Source organism: Pituophis catenifer, unplaced genomic scaffold (assembly GCF_029215685.1).
Source record: "Pituophis catenifer annectens isolate HBS135680 unplaced genomic scaffold, rPitCat1.0.hap2 SCAF_15, whole genome shotgun sequence".
In the NCBI taxonomy this organism is placed as follows: Eukaryota; Metazoa; Chordata; class Lepidosauria; order Squamata; family Colubridae; genus Pituophis; species Pituophis catenifer.
In genome coordinates this window covers 18,325,699-18,344,066 of record NW_027256895.1, presented here as the reverse complement: position 1 = coordinate 18,344,066, position 18,368 = coordinate 18,325,699, and the positions used below count along the sequence as shown (strand labels likewise).

General features: G+C 39.3%; 1 protein-coding gene across 1 annotated transcript; it reads right to left on the bottom strand.

Moving 5' to 3' along the window:
• Nucleotides 1–216: 216 nt before the first annotated feature.
• On the bottom strand, nt 217–15,935 carry LOC139324515 (vomeronasal type-2 receptor 26-like). Its single transcript, XM_070954227.1, has 6 exons — nt 15,877–15,935; nt 14,422–14,713; nt 12,776–13,630; nt 7,562–7,789; nt 3,362–3,488; nt 217–1,118 (listed from the first exon to the last, which is right to left on the bottom strand). Exons 1-6 carry the CDS (start codon nt 15,933–15,935, stop codon nt 217–219), a joined length of 2,463 nt encoding a protein of 820 aa, XP_070810328.1.
• Nucleotides 15,936–18,368: the final 2,433 nt, after the last annotated feature.

Genomic DNA, 18,368 nt, shown 5'->3' with positions numbered 1-18,368 from the left:
AGTGCCTCTTAGAGCATCTGCATTACATTTGTCTATTTCACACAAAAAGCCCCCAATATGAAATGTAAAGGAACCATTATATAAGGACTACATTCCACATTTTATTCCTGCACACTTGTTTTCAAACAGTCCTATGAGATGGACAGCAATTTCTTAAGGAGACAATTGAGATTTCTATCACAATTTGGAGACTTTATAGCATTCTGATTTAAACAATCAGTTTTGTTTCTTTATCAGCTGTCCCTTTCTGTTCAGATCAGGCCTCAGAACAATAATGTAGCATTTGGGGGCAAAAATGCAGCCCAATAAACCAGCTGCAGAAGCCAAAATAGAGAAGATTTCCACAGCTGCCATGTACTTCCCCTTGGTGCTGAGATAGGTGGGAACAAATGATATCCACACACTGCAAAAGACCAACATGCTGAAGGTGATAAATTTGGCTTCATTGAAACTGTCAGGTAGCTTCCTAGCAAAGAAAGCCACTGTAAAACTGATAGCAGTCAAAAAACCCATAAAACCAAGGACACTATAAAACATGAAGGCTGAACCTTCATTACATTCTAGGACGATTTCTTCAGTCATTGAGTGCATATCCGAATGTGGGAATGGGGGAGAAATTGCCAGCCACACACCACTAATGGTGGCTTGCACTAGGGAGCATGAAAGAACAATAATGTTGGCCAGGCTTTTCCCCACCCATTTCCTCATTTTGGAACCTGGCTTGGTGGCCATAAAAGCAAGCACCACTATGATTGTTTTGGCCAATATAGAAGAAAGGGCTACAGAGAAGATAATGCCAAAAGTCGTTTGTCGCATGAGACACTTTACTTGGTCAGGTTCCCCAATGAAAAGCAAAGTGCAAAGGAAGGAGAGGAGGAGAGCAATGAGAAGAATGTAAGTGAGGTTTCTATTGTTGGCTTTGACAATGGGAGTATCTCGGTGTTTAATGAAGATATGCAGCACCAAAGCTGAGATGAAAGAAAAGAAGAAAGCAGTAGTTGTCAGGCTAACTCCCAGAGTTTCTTCATAAGACAAAAATGTGATATGTTTTGGAATGCAAAGATTGTGAGCTTTGTTTGGATAGTGATCTTCTGAACATGGGAGGCAGTCATCTGCATCTGAAAAAGAAATTATTGCATTCATATTTATAAATTTTATTTGATCGAATGGAAGGAAAGATAGTTCCTAGTCTTGTAATCTCTTTGCTTTCATAGAAACCAAACATGAAAAGATGTGTTTTTATGGTCTGGTTGATCTTTCTTAGAGTAAAAGGATGATATGATTATAAAATAGATTGAATGGACTCCTAAGTAATCAACATCTATCCTGTATTATAGACAAAGTTTCAAAGTAATGAAAATGTTTATATATAAAAGGAAAACCTAAAAGGTTGCATAAAATACATAGCAATGAAATCTGTAAAAGTAAAATTTAATTTAAGCAATTTGGCCCGACAGTTAAAATCCCCCATTTAAAATTAAAATTAAAATTACACCATTGGAAAGTTAGGCCAGCCCGGCTTGATGAAATAAAAGTTTTGAGGGCCTGATGGAAAGTACGTAGATCTGGAATCGTCCATATCTCCGGGGGAAGCTCATTCCAGAGGGCAGGTGCTCCCACAGAGAAAGCTCTCCTCCTGGGGGCTGCCGGTCAACATTGTTTGGCCGACAGCACCCGGAGGAGCCCCTCTCTGTGGGAGCGTACTGGCCAGTGGGAGGCTCTCGGTGGCAGAAGGCGGTCTCGTAAGTATCCAGGCCCTAAGCCATGGAGCGCTCTAAAGGTGGTCACCAACACCTTGAATTGCACCCGGAGGACCACCGGGAACCAGTGCAGCTCACGCAGGAGAGGTGTTACATGGGAGCGCCATGACGCTCCCATAATCACCCACGCGGCCACATTCTGGACCAGTTGGAGCCTCCGGGTGCTCTTCAAGGGGAGCCCCATGTAGAGAGTGTTACAGTAGTCCAGGTGGGAAGTGATGAGTGTATGAGTGACCGTGTGCAAGGAGTCCCGATTCAGAAAGGGATGCAACTGGCGAATTAGGTGAACCTGATAGAAAGCCCCTCTAACCACAGCCATCACATGTTCTTCTAAAGAAAGCCGTGCATCCAGGAGGACACCCAAGTTGCGAGCCCTCTCCATGGGGGCCAGTGACTTGCCCCCAATAGTCAGAGATGGCACCAACTGACTATATAGGGACGCCGGAAACCACAGCCACTCGGTCTTGGATGGGTTGAGCTTGAGCCTGTTTCTCCCCATCCAGATCCGCACGGCCTCCAGAAACTGGGACATCACATCAAGGGCATCATTGGGGTGGTTCAGGGTGGAGATGTACAGCTGAGTGTCATCAGCGTACTGATGGTACTTCACCCAGAAACCACGGATGATCTCACCCAGCGGCTTCACATAAATATTGAACAGAAGGGGGCGAGAGGACCAACCCCTGCGGCACCCCACATACAAGGCACCTCGGGGTTGACCTCTGTCCCCCCGTCAACACAAACTGTGACCAGTCAGAGAGGAAGGAGGTGCCCCCCACCCCTAACCCCTCAAACCAGCGCAGCATGATACCATGGTCGATGGTGTCAAAAGCTGCTGAGAGATCTAATAGGACCAGGACAGAGGAACAACCCCTGTCCCAAGCCCTCCAGAGATAATCAACCAATGCGACCAATGCCATTTCCATGCTATGCCTAGGTCTGAAGCCCAACTGGAATGGATCGAGATAGACTGCTTCATCCAGGTACTGGGGGAACTGTCACGCCATACTCTCAACAACCTTCACCACGAAGCGGAGGTTGGAGACTGGACGATAATTTGCTAAAACAGCCGGGTCCAAGGAGGGCTTCTTGAGGACGAGCCTCACCACTGCCTCTTTCAAGGCAGAGGGAAAGTAACCCTCTCTCAAAGAAGCATTGACAATCCTTTGGAACCAGCCTCGTGTAACCTCCCGGGAAGCCAGCACCAACCAGGAGGGACACGGGTCCAATAAACATGTGGCCACGCTAGGTCTACCCAGAATCCTGTCTACGTCTTCAGGGGTCACTGAGTCAAACTCCTCCCAGATAACACTCTCAAGACCTGTCTCCATCACCCGCCTGCATCTACCCACTCAGAGTCCAAGCCTTCCCGAATTTGAGCGACTTTGTCATGCAGATACTGCACAAAATCCTCAGCCCTGCCCTCATGATGGCATGAGATTTGAATAGATTGAATAATGAACATCTCTCCTGAATTATGGACAGGCTTTTAAAGAGATGGCAAGCTAGCTGTTTACAATTAAAAAGCTAATTAAAAAAATAGACCTAAGACATGGCACAAAATACATAGCAATGAAATATGTGCTTTTTAGATTCCTTACCTGTCTTGTTTGACATTTTTCCTTCTGGACATGGAAGACAATCATAGCAGCAAAAGGGCTTTCCTTCTATTTTTATTTTGCTGCAACCTGATGAGCATGGAGGATTGCACATAGAAAATGGCTGTGCCTATTAAGACATTAAGAAGGAAAACTGAGAAATGATTATTTAACATTCAGAAATTTTTGCAGAAGAATTGGGAATATCCCCCCCCCCCAGGTAGACACACAGCTTGTTTAAATTGCTCTGACACTCAATTACAGTATTCATTTAACATCTTTTGCAATTAAAATTACACTAAAATAGGCATTCCTTTGGAATATTGGACAATTTTGGATACTGTTTCCAATATTTTTGAGTTTGAGCAAACGTTCATAAAACTCTAGATTAAGAGGCATATTCACACAAGCCAGAAACAGTTCATACTGTGGGAAGCATACAGCCATAAGTAACCATGTGACAAGAACATAGTAAGAGTAGCCCTATTGTATGGCTTTTTTATTATTTTAAAGACTGATAAAATTCTCCCCTTTGTAGAAGCTATTAGCCAGTAGGTTAAGTACATTCATTTCAATATATAGTTTTTTTATAAGCAATAATATGCCTATACATTTTAATATATCATATACCGTATTTTTCAGAGTATAAGACTCACCGGAGTATAAGATGCAGTTTAGTTTTTGGGGAGGAAAATAGGGGAGGAAAATCTACCTACCAGGTATTCATCTGGCTAGTGTCCTTAGTCTGGTCAGCTTCAGCACATTAGTTAGTTGGTTTTGAGCGTGGGGGCTTTTTATCCCCTGCTTGGGGATAAAAAACAGCTTCTAAAGCACAGTTGATCTTTGGAGAGAGAAGCAATGAGAAAAGCAGGCAAAGTGTGAAGGTCACTTCACTCGCTAGCGCCTCGTTAGGGCTGAAAAAAAAAGCTTCAAAAAAGCTACATTCGGAATATAAGACGCACCTAAATTTTCAGCCTCTTTTAGGGGGGAAGTGCGTCTTATACTCCAAAAAATACGGCAATAATTCTTTTTTTTAGCAATTCCTGAAACTGTTTCAACACTTTGGTTTAAAAGTTCAACAAAATGAATGGGAATTGAGAAAAATTGAATTCTGTATCCATGGAATGAAAATTATTTTATTTCCCCAAAAACATAATTCAAGTCAGTTTCTAAATGGAGGTTTTAACTTCATGGTAATAGTATTCATGAGTCACTTTGTGTTGTGGTCCGCCAGCAGCCTGCAGAGCTAGCAGTGGAGTTGGACAGCGATGAAGCTGAGGAAGAACATGGGCCAGTCCTAGAGGCTGGGGAAGGCCCGGTTGAGGGCTCTGCATCGGAGGCAGAGATGGGGCCAGGGCCATCGGGGAGTGATGTGCAGACTTCAGAGCCTCCAGAGGCTGATAGTAGAGAGGCAAAGGAACAGGAGGAGCCTGTTCCTAGCACACGTATGAGAAGAGCTGCCAGTAGGCAGGAGCAGATAAAACAGAGAGGACGACTCAGGAGTAGGGCCAAGAGATAATTGGCCCCTCCCATAAGGCTTAAAAGACCAGCAACGGCTCTTGGCCTCTTTGCCAGAAAACAACATTGAGAGAATTGGTTCTTGTTTCATTGTATTCATTTCTTATCGGTCTTCTGCTTCTGAACTTTTGCCAAGAAAAGCCTTTGGCAGTTTGCCTAATTATCCCAAGGTCGGTGATAAACTGAGGAATGGTGTTTTGAAGAATTTGCTTTAATTTAGTTTGGACTACACTGAGAATGAGTTAATTCTCAGCTGTTCTAATAAAGTCTGCTTGTTTTCGAACTGTTTGTATTTAATACTAACTACTTGAGCCTGAGTCACAACACTTTGTTCCTGAGTCATTTTGAGAGAACAGTCAATTCCTCTGTATTATAACATTTTATGTTACATAAAACCTAATCAAAATGAACAATCAGAAAGAGCCTTGGTAGCACAGTGAACTAATGCATTGTTATTAACATCTGTTGCTTGCAATTACTGCAAGTTCAAATCCCACCAGGCTCAAGGTTGACTCAGCCTTCCATCCTTTCAAAGGTAGGTAAATTGAGGACCCAGATTGTGGGGGCAATAAGCTGACTTTGTATAAATAAACAAGTATTTAAAGTATGAAGGCTATTGCTTAACGCACTGTAAGCCGCCCTGAGTCTCCGGAGAAGGGCAGCATATAAATTAAAGAAAAAATAAATAAATAAATAAATAAATAAATAAATAAATAAATAAATAAATAAATAAATAAATGAGAAACAGAGATGATTCACTAATTAAAAAACAAAACAAAATTATAATATATGCAAATGATGACTTCTAAGAAAATAAAAACCACTTAAATTCAATCCTTAGTTTAACACTATATTATAATATTCATTATATTATAAATGTCCATTATTCCTTCTCCCTCCCCAAATTAAGAAGTTTGAACAATCATTGAATCCATATAACATAATTTGATTTTTTTCCCCATTACCTGCAAAACATCTTCCAATTGTAGATTAAATTTTCAGTGTCATTTTTCTTACAAAAGCTGTTAATTTACCCATAGCTGCCAGTTCTGTCACCTTTATTAATTATTATACCATTGTAGGTATTGCAGGTTCCTTCCAGAGCTGACCCACTTTTTTCACATATAAAAGTAAAGTGCCATGTGATTTTTCTTCCAACTCTTTGTCCATAAACCCTAATGCTACAAATATCAGGTCTAAGCTGTATACTAACTTTCAAAAATTTTAATTGAATTATAAATTTTAATCCAATATTACTTTTTCGTAAGCCCACCTAAAAAGTTCTTAGCCATTTTACCCTTCCAGCAAATATTTGGAGATACTTTTTAAATGTAATCCATTATATCTGGAGATAAATACCATCTCTAACATTATTTCGAATACTTCACTTTTTGCATTAAGTCATTTTTTTCTAGCTCACTCCAATTTGATTATAGTCCCCCAGCAAATGGAAATTACTCAGTAAATAGATAAAGGTAAAGGTTTCCCTCACACATATGTGCTAGTCATTCCTGACTCTAGGGAGTGGTGCTCATCTCCGTTTCAAAGCCGAAGGGCCAGCATTGTCCGAAGACGTCTCCGTGGTCATGTGGCCTGCATGACTAAATGCCAAAGGTACACGGAATGCTGTTACCTTCCCACCAAAGGTGGTCCCTATTTTTCTACTTGTATTTTTATGTCCTTTTGAACTGCTAGGCTGGCAGAAGCTGGGACAAGTAACAAGAGCTCACCGCATTACGCATCACTAGGGATTCAAACCGCTGAACTGCCGACCTTTCGATTGACAAGCTCAGCATCTTGGCCACTGAGCCACTGCATCCCTACTCAGTAAATACGTATCCTCAAAAACAAAGATGTTTCTCTTTGGGTGCAAATATTTGCAGTTCAGAAGTGATTAGAAATGTGGGTCAGCACGTCTATTGCTTATAAAAGCCATGAACTGATTGAAATTCTTCATCCCACAACTGCTGAAGTGATTTGAAAAGTTATAAAATTTTTGCTCCATTATTTGCTTGCAAGGAGCAAACATTTACAGATCACATAGATGTGTTCTTGTTTTCTCCTTGATCCAGAGAAATTTGAAGTGACTCACCAACATTCCCCATGAGCGCTGAGGCTGAGGAGCATCAAACTGAAGGCCCTTGTGTTGCCGTGCCAACACAGGAAGTGTGTGCCTGTAATTTATTTATTTATTTATTTATTTATTTATTTATTTATTTATTTATTTATTTATTTATTTATTTATTGAATTTATATTGCCACCTATTCACCCATGGCGACTCAAGGCAGCTTACAGAATAAAAGACCACACTTAAAACAAGAAAAGCTAACAAAGAGAATCAAATAAATTAATATAGTACAGTATAACAAAATCACCCCCCACTTCCTACCCACCCCCACCCCAGTGACAGCAGATCACATGAGCCATTTAATGGGCTCCATCCCGCTCTGGGTTCCCCAGCCCTGCTGGCAGAACCAGGTTTTCAGCACCTTCCAGAAGAATATTAGAGTGGGGTCAATTCTAATTTCTGGGGGAAATGATGTTCCAGAGAGAGGGAGCCACCACAAAGAAGGCCCTTCTTCTGGGTCCCACCAGAATTGTTGAAGAAACTGTCTGAATCTTAAACCAGTAAATGAAAATAAAAGAAATTATAGAAATTATTCCATGTGGTTTGATATTGGTACCTGGTTAAACATAGTGGGCCAGATTATATCTTCTGCAGAAATAGTAAGAACATTTTCAGGGGGAGCCACTGGAGCTATATTTCCAATTTTGATTCGATGAAATGATTGGTTGGGGAAGGTGACCCAGTTGATAACATCAAATCCAGTTGCTAGCTCTCCTCTTTCATCAAAGGAAACCATTTCTCCAGCACTGTTGTTAAATGAAACAGTTCTCAGATACCAATGGAACTGAATGGAAATAATTGAGAGAAAGTTTTAACAATTGGAAATAAGGAGCAAGAATAAAGGAAGGAACTTTCATAAGCTATATGCGATCCTTTTGAAGCACACCAATCAGCAAACATAGTACAAAAATCTATTTTTATTGTTGTAGGGTATGACAACAGAAACCTGAAAGCCTAGTAAACTTTCCCTCTAGCAGAAGTGTTTAACACCACCGACAAAGCAACTACCCTTCAAAAAGACCTTGACTATATGTCAGATTGGTCTAACAAGTGGCAACTTCAAATTTCAACCAACAAATGCTCTGTCTTGCACATTGGCAAAAATAATCAAAACATAAAATACAAATTAGATGGACATGACCTTGTAGATGACCCTCACTCTGTCAAGGACCTTGGAGTACTCATTTCTAAAGATCTAAGTGCCTGAGTCCACTGTAACAACATTGCCAAAAAGGCATTAAGAGTTGTTAACCTAATCTTGCATAGCTTCTTCTCTGGTAATGTTGTACTACTAACTAGAGCATACAAAACATTTGCTACATCAATTCTTTAATACAGCTTATCTGTCTGGAACCCGCACTGCATATCGGACATAAATACAATCGAGAGAGTCCAGAGATATTTTACAAGAAGAGTCCTCCATTCCTCTAACCGCAATAACATACCTTATGCCACCAGACTCCACATTTTGGGCTTAGACAATTTAGAACTACGCCGACTTCAGTCTGACCTAAGCATAGTACATAAAATTATTTGCCACAATGTCCTTCCTGTCAATGACTACTTCAGCTTCAACCACAACAATACACGAGCAAATAATAAATACAAACTCAAGGTAAACCGTTCCAAATTCAATTGCAGAAAATATGACTTCAGTAACAGAATGGTCAATGCCTGGAATGCACTACCTGACTCTGTAGTTTCTTCCCCAAACCCCCAAAACTTTAACCTTAAACTGTCTACTGTTGACCTCACCCCATTCCTAAGAGATCTGTATGGGGCGTGCATAAGAGCACCAGCGTGCTGTCCTAATATTCCTTTTTACTTACTCTTTTCATGTATTCAAATTATGTTTATACTTTTACCTGTTATCTTATATATGCTTGACAAATAAACTTATGACTTTAAAAAATCCCATTTTTCCAGGAATGAATCATCATTTCATTTCCATTAACACTCCGTCTTATTTTTGCATCTTGTCTCAATGGCATCCCTGCACTGCTTGACATTATTTTTAGAATTTCTTTACATTCTCATCATGCAGGAACAAATATTATCATCTATACCAGCTGAAGCAAAAGTGTTAATATAACCATTTGTGAAATTTTGGGTTCTAGTCTATTGTACTGGAATTGCTGTACTAAAAATGCTGTGGATGTCTGCATGGACTAAGAAGAAGGAAGAACAAACAACATTCTTCCTTCTTCTTGCAATCTGCCTATTAATCAGTACTTAATGCTATCCTTATATACTCCATATATATACTTATATACTCCATTGGAACCTGGAATGTAAGATCAATGAATCAAGTGAAGCTGGATGTTGTCAAACAAGAGATGACAAGACTGAAGAGTCTAATGCTGGGAATTATTGAGGGTAAAAGAAGAAGGGGACAACAGAGGATGAGGTGGCTGGATGGAGTCACTGAAGCAGTTGGCATGAGTTTAAATGGACTCTGGAGATGGTAGAGGACAGGAAGGCCTGGAGGAACATTGTCCATGGGGTCGCGATGGGTCGGACATGACTTTGCAACTAACAACAGCAGCAGCAGCAGCAACAATAACAATGCTATCCTTTCTTTCTTTTTTTATGCATCTCATACTCTTCTCCTCACTGTAGAATCAAAATAAAGAACCCAAAGCAAATAATCAAGGAACAGTGCAGGATTTATTGTTAACAGTGTACGATGGAGAAATTCCATCCAGAAACTACTGGAGGGAACTCCCGCAGAGAACTGATATTTTTAGATTTCAAAAAGGCAAAATGATGCATGCATAACTATTCATAAATAATTACATAATAGATCTCAAGTTACGGCCATCCCTTCTGATATTTAAAGAGAACCATGGTCATAGATAGAAGAAACATTTGCATCATAAGATTCAGAGGTTCCTAGGGGAATGTTTTGATAGAAAGATCACAAACTACTGTGGGATTCCTTATATCCTATTAAACAGTCCCATTCACTTGGAAACTGATTTACCCCACACTCCTTCTAAAACTTCTCTTGAATTAACATTTGACATTGCCTCCTTCTCATTGTGCATTGTTGCACCCCATGTTTAGTGTTATCTGGAATTATTATTTGAAGTTCTGACATATCGCTTATGAGTTAGTTCAGCTTCAGAATGCTCTTATTAGCTATACAACTCCAAAACTAGCTGACCATTTATATGGTCAGAGCTCAGGACAGGGGTTGCTCCTCTGTCCTGGTCCTATTAGATCTCTCAGCGGCTTTTGATACCATCGACCATGGTATCATGCTGCAACGGTTGAGGGGGTTAGGAAGAGGGGGCACCATCCTGCGGTGGTTCTCCTCCTTCCTCTCCGACCGTTTGCAGTTTGTGTTGGCAGGGGGGCAGAGGTCGACCTCAAGGCACCTCGCATGGGGAGTGCCGCAATGGTCGGTCCTCTCGCCCCTTCTGTTCAAGCCGCTGGGTGAGATCATCTGTGGTTTTGGGGTGAGAGTCCATCAGTACGCTGATGACACTCAGCTGTACATCTCCACCCCAGACCACCCCAACAATGCCCTTGATGTGATGTCTCGCTGCCTGGAGGCCGTGCAGGTCTGGATGGGGAGAAATAGGCTTAGACTCAACACTTCCAAGACCAAGTGGCTGTGGCTTCCGGCATCCCAATATAGTCAGCTGGTGCCATCGCTGACTATTGGAGGCGAATCCCTGCCTCCCACAGAGAGGGCTCGCAATCTGGGTATCCTCCTGGATGCACGGCTGTCTTTAGAAGAGCATATGACGGCTGTGGCCAGGGGGCTTTTTATCAGGTTTGCCTGATTCGCCAGTTGTAGCCCTTTCTGGACCAAGATGCCTTGCGCACAGTCACTCACGCCCTTGTCACCTCCCGGCTGGATTATTGTAATGCTCTCTACATGGGGCTCCCCTTGAAGAGCACTCGAAGGCTCCAGCTGGTCCAGAATGTGATTGCATGGGTGGTTATGGGCGCAACCCGTGGTGCCCACGTGACACCCCTCCTGTGCAAGCTGCACTGGCTCCCAGTGGTCTTCCAGGTGTGATTCAAGGTGTTGGTTACCACCTTTAAAGTGCTCCATGGTATAGGACCCGGGTACCTTCGAGACCGACTTCTGCCACCAATAGCCTCCCACTGGCCAGTTCGCTCCCACAGAGAGGGTCTCCTCAGGGTGCCATGAGCCAAGTTATGTCGGCTGGCGACACCCAGGGGGAGGGCCTTCTCTGTGGGAGCCCCTGCCCTATGGAATGAACTGCCCCCGGAAATGCGTAAGATCTCTGACCTCCGTGTATTTCGCTGTGCCCTCAAGACCCTGCTGTTCCGCCAGGCCGGGCTATCAATGTAATGAATTTTAAATTGGGTGTTTTAAATTTTTGGGGTTTTAAATCTGAGCCAAAATTATTTAATAATTTTAATTATTTTTAACTGATGTCTGTCTCTGTGCTTTTAATAGATTGTATACCACCCTGAGTTCTTTGGGAGAAGGGCGGTATAGAAATTTATTTATTTATTTATTTATTTATTTATTTATTTATTTATTTATTTATTTATTTATTTATTTATTTATTTATTTATTTATATGACTGGCCTACATCCTACAACATCTTGAATCTCCAAAAACCTATGCAAGGGGATAGGGGAATGTTTTGATCGAACTATCACAAACCACTGTGGGCTACAAGGAAACATTCCTTATGTCTCAGTTTGTCTTTTAAGGGCACTGAACACCAGAACAACTAGACACAAGGACAGTTTTTCTCTGAATGCCATCACTCTGCTTAACAACTAATTCCCGCAACACTGTGAAATAATTTACTAAGACTGTATTACTATTATTCTTCTCTTCCTTACTAGTATCTATCTCTTCCCACTTATTACTATAACCATGTTGCTTGTATCTTTCAATATATATTGTTTTTATTTATTTCCTAGTACAATTTGATAATAACCTTGACTATCACTAAGTACTGTTTATTTATTTATTTATTTATTTATTTATTTATTTATTTATTTATTTATTTATTTATTTATTTATTTATTTATTCAACTTGTATGCCGCATTTCTCCAAAGACTCAAGGTGGCTTACAATGCATTTAAAAACCATATATAAAAACATTAAAAATTAAAACATTAAAAACAATTAAAACCCATTCATGGCCGGATCTCGCCAGATCGCAACAGCGAGATCAACGGCCCCAGGCCTGCCAGAAAAGCCAGGTCTTCACTGCTTTTCGGAAGGCCAATAGGGTGGGGGATGGTCTGGATCTCAGGAGGTAACTGGTTCCAGAGAGCTGGGGCAGCCACAGAGAAGGCCCTCCCCTGTGGGCCCGCCAGCTGGCATTGTTTAGCTGACGGGACCCGGAGGAGACCAACTCTGTGGGATCTTACCAGTCGCTGGGAGCTATGCGGTAGAAGGCGGTCTCGAAGATAACCTGGCCCTGAGCAGGTTATCATTTTTATTCTTGATGAATGTATTTTATTCTCCTTATGTACACTGAGAGCATATACACCTAAGACAAATTCCTTGTGTGCCCAACCACATTTTGCCAATAAAGAATTCTATTCTATTCTTTAAAAAATAAAAAATAGTCCCATTCATTGGGAAATGATTTATCCCATACTGCCCTTGTCTTCCTTCTAAAACTAAGGCAAAAGCTACTCCCCTTTGAATTTCTGACATATCACTTTGATCTCATTAGCTATACAACTCTACAATACTAACTGAACACAGTTATACAATAGTCATTTATATAAAGGGATATTTATATACATTTCATTTTTTACCTGCCATGATTGTTGATTGAGAGTCCTGAGTTCCCAAGCATTTCCTCTTTTTCTGCGTTTAGGTGAAAGCATGGCATGCAGAGCATGGGCCACTGTATAGATAGCATTGTAAATGCTGTAACTTTGCCCACTTATACTAGTTTCAAATAGACATTTGGGAAGGCTCTCCAATGACTCCTCACCAGTGCATTGATTGTCACTGTCCTCATCTAACCCAGCATTTGGGAAAGAACATTCAAATGCATGTTCCCAAAACACTCTTGTCAAACTATCCTCTTCTTCAGAAGAAGACTTTCTCACCTGAATAAATTTCTTAAACCCTAATATTTCCTTTGAGGAAACTACCAATGATAGTGCACCATGGATGAAATCCAGGCTCCTGTATCTTTGAAAGGGGATTGATGTGAATTCCATCTGTGCTGGCATGACCCAAACTTTATCTTTTCTCTTCATTGGCATGTCCACATATTCTGAAATGTATGGCAACATTCTCAAGACAGTCATGTCCTCATTCTCACAATATATGATCACAACATTGGCAGTACTTCTCATAATAACCTCGTATATCGTAAAATAGCCAGTAAGATGAACCTCAATGTCATTGGTAACGGGTTCCTTTGGTATTTCTTTTATGAAGTCAAAACAGATGCCTTTCGTAGAAAACATATCAAGCCTATTCTGTATAAAACTCTTTCCTCTTTCAGGATTTTGTATAATGAGGCCAATCCATTTCCACTGAAAGTGAAGCAACAACTGGATGATCCCCATAATTTGAAGATCTTCATTGGGAAATAATTGATGGAAAAAAGCAGCTTGCATATTGTCATCCATCTCTGTAGCTGAACCATATATGAGCTAAGAAAAATGAAGAAACTGGAGGATAAATTTCCAATTCAAAGTACTTGTATCTATTGTTAAGGAAGTGTATTGATACAAATATTAATATAGTTTTTTGAAAGAACAGCAGAATTTGCACATGCTGATATAATTTTTATGTAAATGGATTCTTTTTCTTTTAACACAGTACAATTTTAAAGCTTCAGAAACGTATGAATTTAAGGATGCAAATGTACCGTTGCATTATGCTATACTTAAAACTTGTGATACAATCTGGGTCAGTCACTGGGACCAGAGGTTTAATCTTCCTTTAATCTTCCTTTATTTTGAAGATTTCTGAGAGTAACCACATTCATAATCTAGATAAAATTTTGGAATAGAAATTAAACAAAATCAAACACATTGTCATCCTTATATTTCACATACTGTATAGTAGTTGGATATGTAAACTAGAAGCTAACATTATATTCGGCCAACTAAAAATCTGAACCTGTTTTACATTTTTGTGAATAAATATATTCCTTCACGAAATTAACTTTTAACTAGAATGAGAAATTCAAGATGGCCTATGCTGCACTATAAAATGATATGCTCCATTTTATATCCATGTGTTCTCACATAAAAAAGGAATATCTGTACATTATATTTGGGCTAGATCTACATTTCATTACACTTAGATGGAGCAAATTCCCAGATGAATTTATTACATCATTTTTATTTCTATTTCGTATGCACAAGCCACAAATGTTCGTATAAATGGATTGTTGGAAGGACTTGATTTTTTTCTTTCTTTCTGGGATGGCTCTTACCTGTGGGATCTTGTAAATGCTCAGAATATTTGACATGAACTGACCAATGTAACCATTATGTCCTGCAATCACAGATATTACATTGTCCTTAAAATCACACTTGTAGTTTGGGATGAACCTTCCCTTTGTAGAGATAAGTTCCATGGAAGCCAGATAGATCCATCTTGCCAGGGCATAGCTATTGGAGATATGGATACCGAGGGTGATGTTAGGCAAAATCCTGGAATTCTCATTGATTTCTTTGATTGCAAATTCCAAAGCCAAAATGTGCTGGTAGTTTTGCATATACAATCTGAAATGAGTATTAGAGCATCTGTTCACAGAGTTGGAATTGGCTGCATCCTAATTTATGTTTTCTATTTTTGCATTTTGCTAGTCTCCAGACAAAGGGCAAAGTTAAATAACAATAGATATAAATGTCTTACTGAAATACCTGGGCTGTAACACTCCACTTCCTTCTATCCATCTGAAATAGCCCTAAATACTGGGATACATTTAGAAGATTGAATTGGAAAATAGAATAATTGTTAATAATTACAGAAGGTTTCTTTAATTTAGGGATCTAATGTTGTTTCTATCTCCTACTCTAATATTCTACTCCACCATTTCCTGCTCTTCTTCCTCTTCCTTCTTTAATGAGATGCCAATGCTGACGTTTTTTTGTACATTGCCTAGTTATTGCCACATGAAAAAGGAATGTACTGAAATTAAATTATTATCTGCCCAAATGATATCAAGGAGGGGGTTGTAAGCTATCTAAATAAAAACATATTGAAAAATAGTTTTTGTAATAGAAATCTGACAATAATTTAGTAATAATATAAATTGTTTCAACTCCTACCCTCAAAATGATGCTATTGAGCACTGCACATCAGAACAACTAGACCCAAGAACAGGTTTTTCCCGAATGCCATCACTCTGCTAAACAAATAATTCCCTCAACACTGTGAAACTATTCACTAAGTCTGCATTACTATTACTATTAAACTTCTCATCATTCCTATCATCCATCTCCTCCCACTTATGACTATATGACTGTAACTTGTTGCTATATCCTTACGATTTATATTGATTGCTTCCTAATATGATTTGATTGCTTATTTGTACCCTATGACTATTATTAAGTGTGGTACCTTATAATTCTTAACGAAAGTATCTTTTCTTTTTATGTACACTGAGAGCGTATGCACCAAAGACAAATTCCTTGTGTGTCCAATCACACTTGGCCAATAAAGAATTCTATCATCTATCTATTTATCTATCTATCTATCTATCTATCTATCTATCTATCTATCTATCTATCTATCTATCTATCTATCTATCATCTATCTTAAGGAGAGAGAGAAATAATCAAGCAGCAAAGGCAACCCAAAATTTATCCCTCATTCTAATCCAATCATGCTACAAATTTTAACTATTTCTGTATTGCATTGCTTAAAACTAAGAATTACATACATGAAATCATCCACTAGTTCCTTTGATGGATTTCTTGTGAATGTTACTTTTTCAGACATCATGTAAATTAGACAGGAAATGCCTGCCATGACCAAATCTTCTGAATGATATTGCTTGTACTTAATAAGAGGCTGGTTTCCTACAGAACATCTATGAAGAGGTGTGTCAGATTCTACGTACAAGGACAATATTGTACAGATGCAAAGAATAATATCTTGCAGACCAATCCATCTCTCAGCCATCTGTTTATTCCATTAGTCATTTGAAGTAGGACAATCTAATTACATTATTCCATGAGGCTACTTAAAAGTTGGAGGTGTAAGTGTTTTAAAAGTCAGTATCAAAGGTCTTTGTTCTCCAGCTGTACCCTTGGAGGGGGGGGCAGAATATTATGTTTTTTATTGCTATTGAAATACATTACTTTTAATATTTTCTGTAACTGCAAGGTTGAAAATAATAATGCATAATTGATAATAATTGTACATGCTCAGGTGCATAAACTAATTTGTGACATGCAGGGAATTGTACTGTATGGAATTAAGGACAAAATAACAGTGGCAGGAGGAAGAAAGAACTAAATGATATAAATAAAAAGTTTTCTTCTTCAGTATCTGTTTTTTTTCCAAGTGAGAAAACAGTTGAATTCAAATGGAAATTTCAATCATGATTACAACAACAATTTATTATTACAGTCTTAGACCAGTGACCAGAACAAATACAAGCACTCAGTATATATACACTTTTTAAAAAAATTTGATTTATATGCCACCCTTCTCCGGACACTCAGGGCGGCTTACAATGAGTTAAGCAATAGCCTTCATACTTTTGTATATTTATACAAAGTCAGTTTATTGCCCCCACAAACTGGGTCCTCATTTAACCTACCTTAGAAAGGATGGAAGGCTGAATCAACCTTGAGCCTGGTGAGATTCAAACTTACAGTAATTGCAGACAGCTGGTGTTAATCACAATGCTTAAAAATTCTAGTATAAAATAATAAATAACAACTAAAACCTATAATAAAATCCAGTGTCAATTCCAAGTGAGAAAACAGTTGAATTGAAATGGAAATTTCAATCATGATTAATTAAACAACAAATAAAATTAAATTGTTTTAAATGAAATTTAGATCTCACTGTTAAGGAGCATCTTTCCCTTCAGATATTTTACAATAAAATAATCAATGTAGGGGTATTGTATGCATTTTGTTTGATATGCCTATCAAGTCAATGTGCTTATTTGGGGCACACCCAAAAGCATTTTTCCAAGAGGAAACTGGATTTTCTTGTTTCTGTCCTTGAAATTATTTCAGTTCTCATCCAAGAAGCTTCTTCAGTTCAGGGGTCTTGGTGGTTCCTTGATTAGGCTGTTACCTTGTTTGTCTGAATTAGTAATTCCTTGATTGGTGTATTGTTTACCTGATTATTGGATAGTGTTAATCTTGGTGTTAATCTCTGCTCATCTGGATATTGATTGGTGGTGAGGAAGTGTTTTGGTCTTTTTGTTTCCAATTTGGCTTTTTGATTATCTCTTTTGAATGGTATGTCTCTGGTGCTGAGAGTTTCTCAGCTGTTACAAAATTTTCATCATATGTTCTTACTGCTAGTTGGTGTTCATGGATGTTTGTTCTAAATAGTGGCTATTACCATCCTTACAGTGTATGTTGTAGATGACTCCTGTTTCTCCTTCTGGGACTACTGAATTGTTGCTTTACTTAGGGTGCTTTTGTAGACTTTAGTTGATTTAATGCTATGGTGATGCCATAGTTTAATGCTATGGATTAAACTATGCATCTCCATTTCAAAGCCGATGAGCCAGTGCTGTCCAAATACATCTCCGTGGCCATTTGGCCAGCATGACTAAATGCCAAAGGTGCATGGAATGCTGTTACCTTCCCACCAAAGGTGGCCCCTATTTTTCTACTTGCATTTTTTATGGGACAAGTAACGGGAGCTCATCCCATTATACGACACTAGGGATTTGAACTGCTGAATCTTTCGATCGACAAGCTCAGCATCTTAGTCACTGAGCCACCAAGTCCCTGGTGCTCAAATAGGTGGAAAAAATGATATCCAGATACTGCAAAAGTCCAACATACTGAAGGTGCAAGGAAAGCTATTGTGAAACTGATAGCAGTTAAGAAACCCATAAAACCAAGGGGAGTATAAAACATGATGCCTGAACCTTCATTATGTTCCAAAACAATTTCTTCAGCCATAGACTACATGTCTGAATGGGGGAATGGGGGAGAAATTGCCAGCCACACACCCCTAATGGTGGCTTGCACTAGAGAGCAAGAAAGAACAATTTACGGACCTTCTCTGTTGCCTTCTCTATCCACTTCCTTAGAGTCTTGCAAAAAAAAAACAAAAAAAAAAAAAACAAAGTGGAACAAGAACAAGGCCACCTTTTACTGGTCTACAATAGAATGTGTCCTCACTCAGTGCATTATGGTGTGGTATGCTGGCTTGACAGCCACGGATAGAAAGACA